The 19,854-nt window shown below is 35.7% G+C and overlaps 2 protein-coding genes across 2 annotated transcripts; one reads left to right on the top strand and one right to left on the bottom strand.

Annotated features, from left to right (window-relative positions):
* Positions 1–4,019: 4,019 nt before the first annotated feature.
* Positions 4,020–6,990, top strand: LOC111464584. Its single transcript, XM_023108862.1, has 8 exons — positions 4,020–4,425; positions 4,530–4,594; positions 4,680–4,778; positions 4,947–4,994; positions 5,296–5,365; positions 5,539–5,610; positions 5,778–5,888; positions 6,294–6,990. Exons 1-8 carry the CDS (start codon positions 4,204–4,206, stop codon positions 6,432–6,434), a joined length of 828 nt encoding a protein of 275 aa, XP_022964630.1. The 5' UTR covers positions 4,020–4,203; the 3' UTR covers positions 6,435–6,990.
* Positions 6,991–7,962: 972 nt separating this feature from the next.
* Positions 7,963–12,784, bottom strand: LOC111464507 (protein STRUBBELIG-RECEPTOR FAMILY 7-like). The gene is made up of 17 exons (XM_023108734.1): positions 12,492–12,784; positions 12,078–12,210; positions 11,914–11,985; positions 11,766–11,831; positions 11,397–11,468; positions 11,244–11,315; positions 10,787–10,858; positions 10,634–10,699; positions 10,486–10,548; positions 10,099–10,403; positions 9,672–9,952; positions 9,306–9,577; positions 8,953–9,085; positions 8,743–8,879; positions 8,472–8,628; positions 8,166–8,357; positions 7,963–8,119 (listed from the first exon to the last, which is right to left on the bottom strand). The coding sequence occupies exons 1-16, from the start codon at positions 12,682–12,684 to the stop codon at positions 8,205–8,207; spliced, it is 2,247 nt and encodes a 748-aa protein (XP_022964502.1). The 5' UTR covers positions 12,685–12,784; the 3' UTR covers positions 7,963–8,119; positions 8,166–8,204.
* Positions 12,785–19,854: the final 7,070 nt, after the last annotated feature.

The following is a 19,854-nucleotide window of genomic DNA, read 5'->3' as shown; positions in this document are numbered from 1 at the left end:
TTTTGAAGTTTTCATTTTTTAATATAATAAATAAATCAATATATTTCATAAGCAAATACATACGTTACGTGTATATGTATAATGTTATCCTTGGCGTTCGGGGCCCAAGAAGAAGCAGCGTTAGGATGTGAGGCGGGTACTCGTCTAACCTAGGAATCTCTTTTATGCCTTCTTTATTCAGATTGATAAAGCATCTCTCTATACATGGCTTGTTGTCTGTCTATTGTTTGTTTTCTTATTTTAGATTTTGGGAGTTAAACTTTATATTTTCAACTTCTAAAAATTCTAATATAATCATTAAATGGTAAAATAAATAAAAAAAATCTAAAAAAATATTCATCCACTTAGTTTTGGGAGGGAAATAATTAATAATTTGTTTCAAAATTAACTTTAAACTTAAAAAAAAAAAAAAAATACTATTTTACTCGAAAAAGAATTAATTATTTGTTTCCTTTGAACTTTCAAAAATACTATTTTAATACCATTAACTCTCTTAATGCTATTTTTAAGCATAGTATTAACAACATTTCTTTAACCTTGAAAGACAATTTTAAAATGCTAAATTAATAATTTTAGGTCCAATTTTATAACTTTATTCTTCACATGTTCAAACTTAATAATTTTGTTTCAAAATGCATCAACAATTTTTAAATAAATAGTTTTTTTTTTTAACGAGTCTACCCATGTCAGAATTGATACATAGATATTTTTTTTAAAATTGAGTGTCTAGATAATTCTTTTATGAAAGTTCAAAAATCTAATTAATATAATTATAAGTTTGCACACTGAATTAATACTTTTCAAAATGAATGTATCGAACAAATGTGGTCATTACGATCGAGCATCCAACCTTGAAGGAGATAATAAGGTAATTAAACAATGAAAAATACATCTCTATTCAATATAGAAATTTCGTGTTCAATCACTATACAAATCAACATTCTTGCACAAGGAACATCATTGTTGATCGTTAAGTTAAATACACGACAAAAATAAGAAAAAACGAGAGAAAATATGTATTTTTATTTTTTATTTGTTTATCAAAATAAATAAATAAGTAAAAAGGGAAGTAGGTTGCTTCAAGGTAATTATTGCGTAGACTTTGTATGGTAAAACTAAGACAAAAACTTTTTTTTAAATAAAAAATAATTATAAAAAAAAAACCATTAATTTGTGTGGGCCCATTCACCCAGCACGCTCACATGGAACCAACCCCCTTCACCTAAATTTTTTTAAATTATTATTTTTTATTTAAAAAAACCTTTTTTTATTTCCTAATTTCCACACCTATATTCAAATTTCAAACCGTTGTGTTTTCATTTTTTTAATTTTTTTATTGGGTATTTATTAAAAATTTATTTAAAATGGATAATTTTGAATTTTTGCAAATTAATTCAGTAAAACCACTTTAATCTTAATATGTAATAAAATCACATATCTTATAAAGAGATCCTGTCTATGTTCATTCATAATTAATCATTATTAAAATTTAATGATTAAATAATGCTGTTTATTTTGAATTTTATATATATATTATGTTGTCTCCGTTTTAAGGAAGCAATCTTTTTCTCTTTGTTTTATTTTAATCATTATTACAAATTTATCTCCTTTCATCATTCCTATGGGAACCAATTTTATTTATTTATAGAATTTATTGATAAAAAAAATTAAATTAAATTCTCACTTTGAGGTCGTTAAAGTCCCACATGGGTAATGTTCAAGCAATAAAATTGTGAAATCGAGAGATTCGTCAACACCCAGATCGTAAAAAAACCCAGATGATGTATTTTTTAAACGAGGTCCTCTGTGAGCCACCAGTTCAAGTACAAGATACTATCATTACCACCTGAACCTATTCTGATCCCGTTCATAATGATAAATCAAAAGCAAAACCATGAGAATTTATGCTGACAGTTGACAATATCGTACTACTGTGGACGGACGTTCATTATTCTTATTAAATTATTTTAGGTATTAATTAAAAAAAAATAAAAATTTTAAAACTTAATTTATTCTCCTACTCCACCCACTCACCTCAATTATGACCCTATGACTTCAATTCTATTTATAGCCTTAGGTAAATTAAATTGCTTGAAAAATCATTACTTATATATATAATTATTTATTTAATTAAAAATATTTAAAAATAATAATGGAATTTCAATTTATTTATTTTTATTAAGTGGCTATGCCATGGGAGTTGTTTGTCTGTTTACCAAACCACAAGTGGGCCGCTTAAGGCCCTTAAAAGGTTTGGGCCCAACTGCCTGTCCAAGAAGCCTGAATCGTTTGGTAAGCCCATTTAATGCCCATGTCCCACGTAGGAGGTCCCATCAACTACAACACAGTCTTCTTGGGCTCGGGTTTCGTTTTGGGCTGGGCTGATGTAGGCCCAAAGTTGGATCACTTGGGTCTTGCCGGTCCATTAATTTGGGCTCTCGTGGACCTACAAGTTTTACATATGGGCCGGGATTATTTTTTAGTTCATGGGCTTTTGAAAAGCCCAATATAATTTTTTAACATTTTTTTAAATGGTTGTAATGATATTGATTGATAATGTACGTATGCAAATAATATAAGGACGGGAGCCCGCTAAAGAATGCCGACCAAATTCTCTTATATCAAATGATAAGTGCCAATCATTGCTGATTTTGCAAAGCTAGAGGTCCTTCTGGTATTATTGTAAACTTTCACTCTTTGATCGAACTTGGAATCTATGATGGTCACACTTAGATCTCAAGATGACTGACTCTAAGATTAGCTTGATCAAGATTAATCCAATAAATCAACTTTACTTCAAACTTAAAAGTAAGGTTTGACAAGAAAGGTAACACCATAGGTAAGAAAGCAGAAGGTTTTTGTATTTCACTATTTTCCAAACTTGAATATTACTTACCTTTAAATAGGCCAATAATAATAATAATACTAATAATAATAATAATCCAAAAGATCGATAAAGAAAAAAAATTGCTCGGTAAAATGAAAGGGATATATTTATATATATATATATATATATATAACAATAAAACATGCTTAAACTACGGATAAAAGTTATTAAATAAAAATGGAAGAAAAGAATAGAGACATAAATAATAACAAAAAAATCTTCAAATGGTATTTATTATCATTCTATTCTTTTTTTGATTTGATACTTAAATCTTCCTTGCCTCCTTCAGTTATATGCAATTGATGAGTGATTGGATTCATATTACTAAGGCATTTTAGCCATGTAGACATGATTTTAGTCACCAATCATACACCTCGGTGTTGACACAACGTAAATCCGTATCTAACATGAAAATTACTGAAAGGGGGTTTGGAATGAGCATGCAGCTACGGACAACACGTTTTGTATAAGCATGACCAAGACATTTGACATGCGTCCACAGGCAACACGCCTTTAACAAGCATAACTATGATACTGAGCACCAAAAATACTGATTTGTTAGACTTCGACTTCATAACTTAATGCAGCTCAGCACCCTAAGTACTGAACGAGGCTAAGCGATCTGCTGAAGCTGTGGGATGTAAAAATACATCAGTAGGGGAGCATTCCGCCTTAGAGGGAAGCACCCACGCGAGCAGTGGTGGACGAAGCGGAAGCGAGAATGTCAGCTTAAGTAACGCAAACATTGGTGAGAATCCAATGCCCCGAAAACTTAAGGGTTCCTCTGTAAGGTTCGTCTACGAAGGGGGAGTCAGGGCCTAAGATCTAGCCGAAAGGCGTAGTCGATGGACAATAGGCGAATATTCCTGTACTACCCCTTATTGGTCTCGAGGGACAGAGGAGGCTAGGTTAGCTTAAAGATGGTTGACTTTCTAAATTCCGATTTCAAAATTCAAAATTCAACCCAAACTCACCACTTGCCACGTCAACTTATTAACTTTCCACTCCCCTAGAAACAAAAAATTGAAATTTTTGGAGGGTAAAAGTGGAAAGAGGATGAAAATATAAGGGCAAATTAGGAATTCAACATTTGATTTATAATAATAAAACTGATCCGGCCGAATTTTTCATCATCTGCGTTTTTGCAATTCTCGCAACAGCACGTTCAACTTTCATTTCGTTCAGTTCTCTCGATGGTTTCCTCATTCGGATCAGAGTAATCAGGTTTCTTTCGGATTTACTCAGGGATTAGGGTTTATGTGAGAGAGGGAATTCGTGTGCGAACCAAGCATTTTCTCCATTGGAATTTTGTGACGATGAGAGCCAGATTGGTGGTGTTTCCAATCAGAGGAAGAAATTGGTGTTTCAGCAGATCCGTCGACCCTGCCGCCTCGGATTCTGCTTCTACTCAGACTCCTTCCACTTTGAAAGATCTCTGGACCAAAATATCCTCGCCTTCTTCCTCCAAATCCGACGCTCTCTCCAGCAGTACCAGTAGTAGCAATGCGGAAATCGTTACCGATTTTATCTCTTTCAAGGTCCTTCATGCTCTTTTCAGTTTCGTCTTGTTTTGTTTTTTTTCTTCTGGTATTTGTTTTGATCCTGTCGAACATGGCGTTGACAATGACGTTCCGTTTATCAGATGAATAAAGCTTGGACTGCTCTGGAGAAGGCTCCTGATGGCTCGTTTAAGAATAAACTTCACGGGTGAAGTCTCGCCAATGCGATTTTATTCGTTTATGGCACATTTCTAGTGAAATTAACTAATACGCTCTTGATTTTCTTCCTGTAGGATCGGATTGAAGCTCTTATCTCGAGTTAAGCCGTCTGAGATATTCTTGAAGTCAATAACTAAAGATGTTACGAGCGTTGAAATAGCATATCCATCCAGGTTTCATCTCTTTCGCTTTGTTATTTTTAAAATCGTCGATATAACAATTTCGCGCTTCCGCCTGCTTCTTCTTCTTTGGCTACTTGAATCCAAACCTAGTAGGGCTTTTTTTTTTCCCTTACCATATTACAATTTGTTATGCTATTTCACTGATTTCCGACATTACAGTTTGAATCCACGGCTCGTTCGCAGGAGGTTAAGGCATATCGCCCTCAGGTGCATTTTCCCTTTTCCATCTGCCGAATTGAAGCTAACTAGCAATTCTCTCATTTTATTCTTTTTTCTTTGAAGCAATATTCAACATTACACTTAGAATCCATTATTATTATTCTTTCAAGTCGTGAATCACAGTCCTAATAGGACCTTATCAGCTCAGCGTCCAATACTACTACTCTGTGGTTCCATGATAGAAAGCTTATATCATCTCAAGTCCTTTTTGTTTCCAGGAAGCTTTTCTTGTTGCAAAAGTTTGAACTATGCCTCTTATTGATGTGAACTTTCTGTATCTCATGACCAGGGGAACTGCCATCCACAAGAAACACTTCTATGGTTCAGTTTCGTTGCTTCCATTAGCAAGTGCATTCACTGTATGTTTGTGTCTATTTTTTAATATCAGCCTTACTTTTTTCTTGCATTGTTTGTACCATGTTGATGTTATGCTTTTGACACAACATGTACTGCAACATTTCAAGTTCCTTTTTACTTAATAAGTACATTTATATGTCTTCTCTTGACTTCTATCCTGGTTTGTCTTACGTAGATTTTGCCTCTGCCAAATATTCCATTCTTTTGGGTTTTGTTTCGCACATATTCTCATTGGCGAGCCCTAAAGGTACTTCTATACTGGATTTTGTCAGTGGCTTTTGGACATCATTTTTTTAGTAGTTGTTACTTGACCCTGGGGTTTTATAATTAGTTATATAAGAGTTTTACATGTATCTAATGTTTCTGCACCTTTTTTTTTTCCTTCTAAATGTATGCAAATATACACGCTTTTAGGGAAGTGAAATACTTCTTCAGTTGGTCTCTGATAGATCGTATTCGTGCAACTCATCCACTGATGGTAACAAAACTGTGAACACAGTCCAACAACATCCAGGTTCAACCTTGGTAAGTATAAAGTATTTTTATGTTTTCAGGTACTAGTAGATCTACACCTATATTCTTGATTGGAATTGGAAAAAGATATTTTTGGTAACCCGATGATTTTCCATATAACATATCTTTTTACCGATCAGTGGTGTGCCTACTGCATAGATAGTGCTTCGGTAATGAAATGGATAACTCATTTTGCATCTTTGTTATCCCGAGCTGTAACTTTATGAAGGAAAAGATTGACTATTACTCTGAGTGGAGTTAGATACTCTTTCCCTCATTTGCGTGTCGCCCCATGTTTAAATATTGGTCGATGTCTATTTTTCTTTTCAGTTCAATCCTTGTATTTCTGCTTTTAATAGACTATGCATAGCATAAAACTGCGGTCGCTCTTACTTGGATTATGTTAATGGTGTCTAGGATCTGCAGCCATCAAAGGAACTCGACAAATTTCTGAGCCAGATGGAGGGATCTGATGATATAACTACTACAATTAAAGATATCTGCAAGATCTTTGATTTAAACATGAATAATGTTTTGAAGTACAAGGATAAAATGTGATGAGCGAGACCCCATCCATTTTCAGGTGGGGGAAAAGAAGGTGCAACATTCAAACAAAGGAGATGGTCTTTGATTGATATTCATGGGATGAGAGATTGATTTATGGAAGAAAATCACGAAAGATGAAATAAGCTTGAGCCAACATATGCTTGGACTAGTGGTGGTATGTTATGCGTCTTAGAATTTACATTGTTCTTCCATTATAAAAGGAGGGGAGGGAGGAAGTGCACAGCCTGATTCCCAGTTCGGTGGCCTTTAATGTGTTGGGGCTAGTGTCATCTTATCCATCCCCAAGAACAAAGAATCGGATCCGTCTTAGTAAGAAATTCGAACAAACGAACGAACGAACAACACAAGTTCGTGTTCTCTTCTTTATGCAAATCAAATGTGGTTGGCACCAGATCCCACACTGGTTAGTAGCTTTTTTCTTTTTTGGTTAATCTTAGCTCTCATCTTTGCGCCATATCTTATTATTGTTCATCTGATTTGAAATGTTAAACAGACTATTTTGATCTAACATTTATATTTTAGGGAAAACAAATGTTGAGGTTACTATTAAGCCTGCTTGTCCCCCGACCTCCCTTTTCTTTCACTCATTTTACCTCTCACCACACACTACATATTCTAAATGATTCAACAATTTTGTTTTCTGTTTTTATACTTTTTTGGTTTCTTGAAAAATAGAAGTTGCCCCGATTGATTTCTAAAAATACATTTTTTTTGTACCCTCTCAATCACAAATGTTTCATGTTTACTCGAACATCATCTATTCTCTATTATATTCGTATTTTTCAAAAGTAGCTTTCTATTTTCTTTAACTTTCCTTTCTATACTTTCTTTTACTTCAAACTCATCTTCTGCTTTTCCATTTCCCCAAATTTCCCGTGTTCCCCTTTTTTTTATAACTTTAACCAAAAGAATGGTGTTCAATTTCAAAACCAAAAATCAATGCCTTTTGTTTATTGAAATATAGAAAATCAAATAAGTGTTCCATCCTAATTCCATTAACTAATTTTCCAATTAGCTATTTTTATGTTAATCATCATCCTTTCCTATTTTAGTTGATGAGAAAAAGAAGCTTTGCTTTGTTAGTTTCCTGTTTACATTTTTGCGATATTCACCATCTTTCTAATTTTGTAAATTTAAAAAGAACTCCAGCGAACACCCAAATTAGTCCCCTATTTAATTACATTTATGCTAAGAATAATAGAATAGGAAACACCCAAATTAGTCTATTTGATTCCATTTATGCTAAGAATAATAGAATAGGAATCCATTTATGCTAAGAATAGTAGAATAGGAATTTCAAATGAAGGGTTAGAAAATGGTTTGTAGTATTTCATAAAATAATTAAAATTGGTTTTTTTTTTTTTTTTTTTTTTTTTTTAATAGAAAAAGTATGTGTTTGGTGGTTTCCATCATTTTATTGAAAAGTGTTTTCAATGGAATTCATTTAAACGTTGAAATTTTATAAACAAAACGCTGAGAAATTGTAAGAGGAACAACTTTGTCAACAATAATAAATAGGAGACAAAATAATAAATAGGAGACAAAATAATTGAAGTTAACAGCAAAGTGTACAACAAACTGAATAAATCTCCACCAATTTCTAATCCTATTTTCTATCAAAATTCTATACCTAACATCATCATCCTTCTCTTTGTAATATTAACAGATAAACATTATTATCGCCATTTGCAATTCCTGTTTTACCCCCCCACACCCCTCCTAATACCATCTCCCAACTTTTTCTGTATAAAGAAGTGTTGTTTATGGTGTATCATCCCCACCCATGTCCCCTCCTCTGGGAGACGCTGCTGCATTATCATTTCCATATGTTCTCTTACTCATGTTAGCTCGCTGGACAAGTCGAACCAATGCTTCGACCACTTCCGACATTGGAGGTCTGAACTCTGGTTCGGTCTGTCGTAAGATGGACAAAGGGTCACTTTAATCATCCAGAACTTTAACACAAGATTAGTACGAGTTATTATTTGAAACGAAACCAAGTCTTTATCACAGGAATATGTTATATACCTGGACGCAAAGTGCAATCACATCTGCAAATCGGGAGAGTGATTTAACTGGATATAGTCCTTGGAGTTCTGGATCGACCATCTTGGTCAACGCATCAATGTCATGAAGCTGGGGTGTAGCCCATCGAACCAAGGATTGCTCGGTCCTTGGTCTTGAACTGAATGACAACAAAATCGAAACGGAAGTATGATAAGAAGATGAAGGAAGACAAATGGCAAGTTGACTAACTCCCAAGACCAAACATATTTTTTGAAGTGCATTACAAATTCACCTGTCGAATGGTTTGCGCCCAGTCAACAGTTCCAACATGACTACTCCAAAGCTGTAGACATCGCTTTTCAGCGTATAAAGGCCAGACATCGTGACCTCGGGGGCAGTGTATCCTGAACTTGCATTGTGATCCAGTGCCTGCACGTTATAAGATATGAGTTGATCACTATACAGTATCTAAAAGAAAGATTCATCAAGTTCAAGAATTGACCTGATCTGCATTTGGTACAAAGCTTTCCAGTCCAGAATCAGAGAGGTGGGGGCTGAGTTCCGCATCCAGCAGTATGTTAGCAGACTTGATGTTTCTATGAACAATTGATGGGGAGCAAACTTCATGAAGATACCTGAAAAGTATCTCGATAAGTACCGTCATTCTATCGAACAAATGAGAAACATCGTCAACTATTTTCCCACTAGACCTATACTTCAGAGGTCCATGCTCGAACGGAATAACTCATCCGGAATCTAGAACTTGCTTAGTAAATAGAAATCAAATTAAAAGGATAAAATTGGCAACCTAGTATAATTCAAGAGTCAATTTAACAAGGCTCGGAGTCAACGTACTCTAGTGCACGGGCTGTTCCCAAAGCAATCTTAACACGACTATTCCATATCAGTGGCTGGTTGTATTCGTCTGAATGATGCAAGAAATCATAAAGCGAGCCATTTTTATGGAACTCATACACAAGCAAATGCTGCCCATGCTCTGAGCAATAACCCACGAGCTCGGTTATATTGGGATGGTGTAACTCGGAGACTTTCGAAACAATGTCGGTGAAATCTTCAGATAAGTCCCCAGGTAGTACAGCCGAATTGATTTTTTTCACGGCAAGAATCTGCATTGCAAAAAATTACGAAAACTAATAGGATGAGTAGATATTATATTTTTCTCTACTTAGTCTGATATGAAGAATTGAGTTAGGAAGTAACCTTCCCGTCATCAAACTCAGCCCGATAAACACGTCCAAACGATCCCTCACCAAGAAGATTTTCAAAATTGAAGCTGCCAGTAGCCAATTGCAGGTCTGCTATTGAATATGACTTTACATTAATAGGAGCTGCACTAGCCTTCTTGACAACAGCTCTTTTAGCAAAGTCGTCTTCATCAAGTGATTTATGACGATCACTAGGAGGGGGTTTGAGATTAATTGCAGCAGAAGTATCAAATGTTGTTGGATAAAATGTGGAGGAAGTTTCTTCGGACTTTATTTCTGCATTTCAATGTTTCAAAGGATTGGTTAATGTTAAACGTACGTCTTAATGCATAAAATCCCAACTTTACACGATCATACGAAAACAGGCAACAAATAACATCAAATTCTGAGATGAGAATATGAAAAATAGTGTATAAGATGACCTTGTGCTGGAGTCATTTGACGAGGTTGCGAGGGTTGATTGTCGAGCTTTTCAATGTCTGCAGATGATGATCTCTTGGATCTCTTCCTAACAATGAAGAATGCTACTACAGCTCCAACAACGAGCACAGAGATGATAATTCCTGCAATGGCACCACCACTAATTCCTGATTTCTGACCTTTACCAGAACCACCATTTGATGGACTATTGCCACCAGAATCGTGACTTCGGTTCCTTCTAGTTGCTGGAGGTGTACCAGGAGGAGGAGGGGGTGCAGGACCTGAGTTCCAGGAGTTGCCATTTGTCCTGATAAAATCATCAATCATATAGAAGTCTTATGGAGTAATATGTATATATACCAGACAATGATAATGTTAGATATACTCACTGAAGATTGATGCTTTTGAGTTGCTCAGGGATCCAGCCAGAGAAACGGTTGTTTTCAACGTTCCTTAAAAAATAAAAACCGATACATTCAATAAGAGGGGGGGAAAGATGCATCTCTTCCATGTTAACTTAAAATGCTTTAAACTTACAGGTTATCAAGAGGAAGATTTGCAAGGACATTAATTGTGCCAGTGAACTGATTGTTTTGCAAATTCCTAAAAGTTAAACCAATGGAATTAGAAAAAAAGAACAATACTAATTAAGGTGTCAGTACCATAGGAACTAATTCGGTGAAGACTTACATAGTGCTGATGCTCGAAAGCGAGCTAAAACTCTGAGGCAGTTCGCCTGACATAGCATTGAAAGACAGATCCCTGATTGAAATACGAAATTTGAATCGATGGTCACCAGGTGGGCTATAATAAATTCAAACATTTTCATGCTTTGTCTCGAAAAATATTTTTCAGCAAGTGAGAAGACAATTCGTGATGGGCATTATTGTAAATTTCTCATTTTCAATTTGTCCAACTATAGATGAAATGTCATTAAATAAATTGGGCATAGAATTTAGCAGGGTGAAAGAAAAGTTTCAAACTCTGTTTGGCCCACCAAGTACAAAATGTCAATGTAAGACATGTAAACAGGAGTTGAATGGAGAGTATTTAAAATAGTCTCGGCTGAAAATTATTTGGTTGGCTCAATTCAGCAGCCGTTCGATTCTCATAATCCGTATAGAATAAGTAGGGGACGATATCTTACAATGTGGATAGTGAAGTAAGCTGCCCAAACATATCAATCAATGGATTCTGAAGCTGATTATGACTGAGATTTCTACAATTTCAACAAATAAGGGAAAGCATCAATAAAAGCTAAATTCCCTGTAAAGCAAACATACCATGAAAAACTGCTTACAGGTATCGAAGAGTTGTCATCTGTGAAATGGAATAAGGGATGCCTTCAGTGAAGCTGTTTTGAGCAAGATTTCTGCAGATAGAAGAAGTTGTAGTCATCAAACACAAATGCTACAAGCCATTCGAACAATTCACAAGCTTAAGCTTATGGGAGATCATTTCATCAGACAAATTTGTTTCTGTATTCTTTTGGTTGAAAAACCTCTCTGTCCTTAATTATTTAAACTTTCTTTCGTGGCCATACACAATCTCTATCTTATGTACATAGTTTCGGACCTTCGGAACACAGGGTTAGGCTTATTTCCTAGTAAGTAAAACATAGCAAGAACAAAAACAAAGTCCCAGAAGAGAAGTTGCATATGAATCATACAGTCTCTGCAGGAATGGTGGAAGTTGGTAGACTATACTGCCTCCAATATTGTTATTGCTCATATCTCTGCAGCATCATAGAATTAACCACATCAATAACACACAGAGAAGAAACCATTTGAAGTCCAAAACAAGGTTATTGACCTTACAGGTTGGTTAACGATGTCAAACTTGCGAGTTGGTACCCCATCGATCCACTGAGAGCGAGGCCAGATAAGTTTCTAACAAAATCAAAATGCAACCATTCATCAGAGCAGACATCATATTGAATGGGAACATGAACAGCATAATAAATTAGGGTTGGCAAAATTACATTTCTGTAACCCGTGTGCCAGAGCAAGTAATCCCTTTCCATGATTGTCCACATGGATCATCGCCATTAGCATTCCACTGGGTTAACTGAGGGGGCGAGTTCAAGCTGGTATACAAAACTCTTAAAGCAGAGGCTGTACAACAAAATCATTAAATTCTACACTCGAGCAGTGCGAGTAACGATTGCAATCAGTAATCAAATATCCACATCGCTAAAAAGTCTCACAAATCTATTACACCGTCAAAAACAACCAATTTCTTTCCAAAGAACTACAAAAATCTTCACATCAGAAGAATGTACTGCAAAAAATAAACAGCTATTGCGAGAATCTAATCATGTGGAAGTAAAGAAGAAACGCAAAGAAAATAAGAGTAGAAACAAAGGGGCAAAAGTGAAAAGGAAGAAGCAGCTAACCATCTGATGGATCTGTGGCAGCTTCAATGGTGGGAAGCTTCAACCCCAGAATGCAAAGAACGATGAGAGAAACCATCTCCATCCACCTCCAATTCATTGTCTTCTCTCTACTCCCTAAACCCATCGTCCTCCCTCTCTGCACAGAACAGGAATCATATGAGCGCCTCAAATCAATCACCCACTTTTCCCCCATGGAAAAAGGTTATCTAATTTTGAACTCTCTACGGCCACGCTCAAGTGAAGCTGGCAGGCACGACAATTCAGGAAGAATCAAAAGCCACAGAAAGAGCACAGTTTTATTTTAGTTTATTGATATATATATATATATATTAAAAAAATGGAAACCAAAAAAACTGTGCACGCAATTAAATTTGTTTATAATATAGAGTTGGTAAAAAGACAAAAGTAGCCCTGGTAGGTGCCACTGATCTAGACTCATTGCAGGAGTCGTAGATTGAATGGAAGCTCACCCTTTTAAGAAAATAAAGTGAGAAACGGTCTCTATCATATCGATTTTTTTTTTTTTTTTTTTTAAATTTAAAATGTCTTTTAAAATATTTTAACTTCGAATATTAAGCATTTAATTTCTAGTTTTTAATTTTTTTAAAAATTAGCTGGTTTCCTATTTTTTCTACCATATATATATCGTTTTTTTTTTTTAAAGAAAATACTTTAATTCATAGTCAAATTCTAAAAATTATTTTAGAAAATTACTTTTTTTTTCCATTTTTATTAAATGTATGTACATGTATTTTTTAATTTATAGAAGTTAGCAGAATTGGTAAGCAAGATGTCATTGTGTGAAACCCATTAGTAAGTAATGTTGGGTTTGGTGTAGTGTGAAGTGTGATGCATGTTTCTTTCGTTGTTTGTTAGAACAGGACTTGGATGAAAGTGGAAGGAAGGCAAAGAAGCTCATATACCATTTCCCAACGCCAAAGCATCAACAAACTTTGCTTAAATATATTCTTTATCTTCATAATTTTTTTTCTAAAATTTTTATCGACTAGTGCTATTAGATGAACACTACTCTCCACAATGATATGATATTGTCCACTTCGAACATAACCTCTCATAGTTTTGCTTTGGGCTTTCCCAAAAGGCCTCGTAAAAGAGTATTCCTTGATTATAAATCTATGATCATTCCTTAAATTAGCTGACGTGGAATTTTCATCATCCAACACTTGTAATTAATTTTACAAACGTGACATTCAATTCTTAATATCCTAATTTCTATTGAAATTTTCATTAAATTGAACCTCTGGTTGAAGCCTAAGAGTGAGTTCAACGTGTAAGATCATAAATTTATAAGTGAAGAATACTATCTTCATTGGTTGAAGCCTTCTAGGGAAGCTCAAAGCAAAGACAAGAGAACTTATACTCAAAGTGAACGATATCATACCATCGTAAAGAGTGTGATTCCTATATATACATGTACACATATTCTCACGGTCTACAGAATTTTAAACACTAAGAGTCTTTTAAGTATCATATTTCTAAAAGTTTAGGAATTAAATAAAAAGTCAAAATATTATCATAACTGGGCAGAAAAAAGAAACAACAAACATATTCTTAGGAAATTTCTATTGCTTGATCAGTGCCGTTTCCTTTCAATTCACTTCACTCAATTTGTTTCTATGGTCAATAAGTCAAATTAAAGGAATCTAGGGTTTACGTCACGTCAACTTGTATGCTGACACTAGTTTCTTTTTACTACAACTATTTCGAGAATTTTAGAAACTATAGATTTTTTTTTAAAATCTTTTTTATTTTTTGTAAAATAATTAGACATTACAAGTTAGTATGAGATAGATTATAAATATAGAGTAGATTTAGTTCAAGTTTAGATTATATACTAATTTAAACTGTGAGATCACACGTTGGAGAGCATGACGAAGTATTATTTATAATGTGGGTAAATTTCTTAGCAGATACGTTTTAAAAATTTTAAGAAAAAGTTCAAAAAAAAAATACAAAGAAGATAATTTCTGTTAGTAGGGAAGGAATACTCCTTAAAAAAAAAATATGATCTCTAATTGAACTTATTACTAGCCAAACTGCACGCAATAGAGTTAAATATGATTTAACAAGTATGAGGTTATATGATCTGCATTTAAGATGATTTCTTTTATTATTTTTTTTCCTTTCACAAAACCATTATAGATATATTGTTTCAGTCCATAAAATTTGTTACCAAATCAGGATTTTGGCCTGTTTAAGATTCAACTAAAAAAACACTAAATCATGGACTAAAATCGGTAATTCAACTGCCTCCTTGGCGCCTATAATCCTAACCCTCACTTGGCCGTTAGAAAACTGAAACAATGAATAGGAATAGGCAGCTTTTCAGACTTTCTCTGGAAATGCTTATAATAAAATGAATGAGAGGGTTAGACGAACACGACTCTCCACAATGGTACGATATTGTTCACTTTGAGTATAAGCTCTCGGCTTTGCTTTGGGCTTCACCAAAATGCCTCATTCCAATTGAGATAGTATTCTTTGTTTATAAACCTATGATCATTACCTAAATTAGTCGACGTGGGACTTTTATCGTACAACAAGAAATTTCCATAATAGAGTCTCCAAAAAAATATATGCATATATTTCTAGAATATATTACTTCTCAATGTTTCTAGAAAAAATACCTCTGTAGTTGGACGTTTTGGGAGCGAGTCACGGTGCAGGATGAGCACGATTTCTCTTCCCTTAACCGAGTCAATGCCAGCTTGAGCTTTTCTGGTGACCACGATCTTTTGACTGTGTTTTTATAATCTGTTTCCTGTGAAAAGTCAGAACTTTAGCCCAGACTTTGAACTAGACACGGGCATCCATATTTACAGCCAAATACCCAAATCATGGGATTCCCATTTCTCTTCTACTGGGAGAAGATATGTAACTTATTCTGGAATCTCCAAGCGCAAATTACAAAACAAAAACTTTCCAAAAGAATAAAGAGAATAGAGTGAGAGAGAGAGAGAGTCCCACAATCTGAGTGATATCCGTGATCAAAGAAGATCACTTGAAAAGTATGTACTACAAAAGTTCGAAAATGGGGATATACGCCCACATGTGACCAACGGTGCCTAGCTTTGTCATTATTACTAATGTTGTTGTTGTATAATGACTGGCGTTTATAATTCAGCTTAATATTTGACTAATGAATTTCCCATCAGTTCTAGAAGCTATCTATTCAGCTTAATATTTGACTAATGAATTTCCCATCAATAGTTCTAGAAGCTATCTCCCTATAAATGTTAGGAATCACGAATCTCAATAATGATATGATATTGTCCACTTTGAGCATAAGCTCTCGTGGCTTTGCTTTAGGCTTCCCTAAAAGGTCTCGTACCAATGAAGATAAGGAATTAAACCCATGATCTTTCACTAAAATGTGGAACTCATTTCCAATAATTCTCAACAATAAATGCGATCACAAAAACATGGAAATATTCCATAAAAGATTGGACAATAAGGTTTGGTCAAGTGAACAGCATCTTACTGAATTACCCAGCACCATGGTTTCCATAGGGACCGTGGAGATTTTATAATTGAGAAAGTTTTCGGTTGATTTATATTGGCTTCTCTTGGTGTAAATTTTCTCCTCATTTATGTGGCAATAGCCTTAAAATTCTCGTAGATAACTGGGACGGTCTTATGTAATTTGTGGCATCCTTTGCCTCTCATGTACATTTCATACTTTCAATAAAATGAAGTTATCCTTGAAAAAAGAGAGAAATCAGATTAAGGAAGAGAGAGACAGTTTCCAGTTAGCTGCCCAATCTTGGCCTCGTACCTAACAAAGTAGACGCTTCCCCCCTGTCACTGTCAAGTTCTACAAGCCAAAATTGGAAGGATACATAGAATTTAGGAATCTGAAGCAGGAAGTTTCTCCCTTTCATAGCTATCTAGACCAAACCAATGATGATAAGGGGAAGACAAAGAACCTGCCCTCTGCTCACTGCCAGTTAACTTTAAACTTCTAAGCATCACTCAAGTCAGATGCTACTTCAAATTTAATGATTTTCAGATGTATAAATGACTTAAAGACGAACCTGCATAATCAAGAAGTATGGACCCATCTCTGCCAATGCCACTAGCGGGGAAAGCAAGCTAAATGATTGCACAAACAGCAATTAAGAAGGACAAATAAGTTACTGAAACAAATATCATAACAGTCTCGTAGGAGGGTTGAGTACTGGCTGCTGAGTAGCTTGTTGACACGCCAAATAAGCATGCAACCAATAGGTGATATTAAAAACCGATTCCCAATAACTATATTTTCATCTCTCGACATTCTGGATATCACACACGCATGCAGCTTACCAACCGAGCAATCACAGAAGCACGGTAAAGAGCTTCATACAATATTTAACTGAGCTTCAGAAATTGCAATGGTTCCTAGTGGGTTAAAGCATACAGGGGCAAGTAGACATTCCCAGGGAATTTTCTCACGCCAACGGTTAAGAGGGAATCTTAAGGCCACTTTTATTTTTGGAATGTAGTCACTCTAATTGGAAGCCAGTTCCCATGTTCCTGCCTTGCCCGTGATGGTTTATTTAATCATTTAATGAGAAAACTATTGTGATTATTAGAATCGCGAAAGGTGGGAAATTATACTTGCACGTCAACTTTAGGAGCACATAAACAGACCTTAAAACACTTGAAATAGCAGCAATGATAGTAAGCTAAGTTCAAACAACAAACAAGGGCATAAAGAAATATGTTGGCGAGACAACAGAAAATTTTATAAAAAGCAAACTGTACGACAATACAAAACTGGCCAGTTTTTAAAAGGTTTTTGAGAAAATGTGACAGAACGTGCTGCAAATCCAAGTTCGCTAGTTCTATTGGAAAAGTAGATCATGAGTAGTAGATAGGCGTAGAGCAGAATCGAGAAGGGAAGCATCTTTAACAAAATGTATTTGACCACGAGCTTGGAGACAACAGAGACGAGTACACCGAATCTAGGTTTATTTAAGACTTCACAAGTAGCAAAAACTACCTTGGTAAAGATTTTAGCATCTATAATACATTAGTACATTCCTCTCTCAGGTTGTGATCTCACACACCTAGTTTCCACTTCAAAACATGCCTATTCAGTTCTTGTATCGATAAACTAGTTCAAATATCTTTCCAATTAAATTAGAGAAGCAACTTACTAGCGCGATTTTCGTAACGTTAGCAACCTATGAGTTTCAAACTAAGAAGAAGCAAGTACGAGTTCACAGTGAACCATCAATCGACTTCCAGGAAACCGATCGCCAATCGCAATATATCAGTACATTTAAACGAATTACAAACACTAGCATCAAACGGAAATGCAATTTCAATGACGTACCTCTCGCAAAAAGACCGACAGCAACAAGGCGACATGCTGGAAAGCAAAAAGGATAAACCATTCGCTCTTCTATCAGTAATCTCCAAACGGAAAAACAATTCCGATGACAATGTAAGAATCCCGATTTCCCTCCCGGCAGGAGAAAAGAACCGTTCGCCAAATATCGCCTCTCAAACTCTCTTCCATTTCCCGCCATCCTCTTCGACTCTCGTAATGGCGCCATTCGGAACCTGAACGAAAAAGCCACCGACTTCGGTTGTAATACTCATGGGCCGGGCTTGAGTTTGTAATGTTGGGCCTCGGTCCATAATATCCTAAAACCAAACCCAATTGTTCGAATTTAGATAATAAATAATAAAAAGTAATTATAAAACTAAATAAAATAGAATAAGTAGTAAAAATATATATTTTAAAAACTTGGAGAATCGATGGTTCTCCCATAGCGAAGTCGACATCTCGAGATGGAGGAGTCCCCGGCAGGTCCTCTGGAAACACGTATGGGAACTCACTCACTATAGGCAACTCAGTTAGGGGGACGCCTTCTTCCTTGATCCTTGCCACGCTGGCTAGTATCGCCTAGGCCTTGTGCCGGACCAGCTTCTTCGCCTTCATCATCGATATCACCTTGGGCATCGTACCCAGACCGGTGCCCTTGAACCTGAACCTGGTCCTCGACGGTGGTGTGAAAATGACAGGCCCTGTGCCGGACCAGCTTCTTCGCCTTCATCATCGATATCACCTTGGGCATCGTAATCCAGACCGGTGCCCTTGAACCTGAACCTGGTCCTCGACGGTGGTGTGAAAATGACCTCCTTCTTGTGACAGTCTATGCTAGCATGGTTTTCCACTAACCAGTCCATGCCTAGCACCGTATGAGTCCACTGTATGAGTTAGGTTACGTTGTTCGAATTTTTCAGGTCATCAATTTCATAACCCAACTCAAACCTTATTTGGAGCTTTCGCCTCAAAATATATATATATATATATATATTTTTTTTTTTTTTTTGAGGCACGACTTAGTCGGTTATTATCTCAATTCAGATAAGATTTGGACCAGGGGGTTGGGTTAGGTCTTTGAAGGTGGACTCGAACCGCTGACATCCACCATAGGGTAAACCACCACCTCTCAGGTCTACGACTGATTCTACCATAGAGGCTAACGATAGGCAATAACTCTCTCCGAACACAGCTTACAACTTTTATGGAGCACTATTATATTTAAAAAATATATAAAAAAATCCTCACAAATAAAAGATATCGAGGTAGATTAGTATCAAACCGTGTACATCTCCTTGGAAGAATAGAATAGAAGAAACCCAAGAGAATCACAAGGATCAAGACACAGCTGGCTAAAAACTGATACATTAAAACGCTGCGTTTGATGAAGAGGGAAACTTCCCAACCAAACCAAGGCCTGTCTTTCCCCGCCCTTTGAAATTCCCAATTCCCCTCGTGCCCCCCAACCCCCCTCCCCACGTTCCTTTCAGATCCAAAGAGAATTTCCCACTAGGATCTAAGTTCGTTTATTTATTTATTTATTTATTTATTATTATTATTTATATTTTCGGTGGCGTTTGCGTATAAAAGCGTGGGTGGATTCATATCATAGGTCAAAGGAGTAAAAACATAAAAATGGAATCGGCGAAGAGATCAACAGGGCGGCGACATGGATTTTCACGGCGGTGCGCGGCGTTGGTGAAGGAGCAGCGCGCGCGTGTCTACATACTGCGCCGTTGCGCCACCATGCTTCTTTGTTGGTACATTCACGGAGATGACTGATCTTCCACCTCTGTTCTTGTTCACTGTTTTTTTTACTGAACCTTGCTTTTTACTGCTTGGTAAGTTTGGTTTTTTACCCAATAATTGATTGGGGGATTCAATTTTCTCCGAGCAGTCTTTTTTCTTTCTTTCTTTCTTTTAATTAAGACCTATAAAGTTTTTATTTATTTTTTTTAATTTTTTTATTAGAGAAATAATCATTACAATAATTAATAGAATGAATTGAAATTTATATGTATTTCT

Source organism: Cucurbita moschata, unplaced genomic scaffold (assembly GCF_002738365.1).
Source record: "Cucurbita moschata cultivar Rifu unplaced genomic scaffold, Cmos_1.0 Cmo_Scf00030, whole genome shotgun sequence".
In the NCBI taxonomy this organism is placed as follows: Eukaryota; Viridiplantae; Streptophyta; class Magnoliopsida; order Cucurbitales; family Cucurbitaceae; genus Cucurbita; species Cucurbita moschata.
This window is presented reverse-complemented; position numbering and strand designations above follow the sequence as displayed.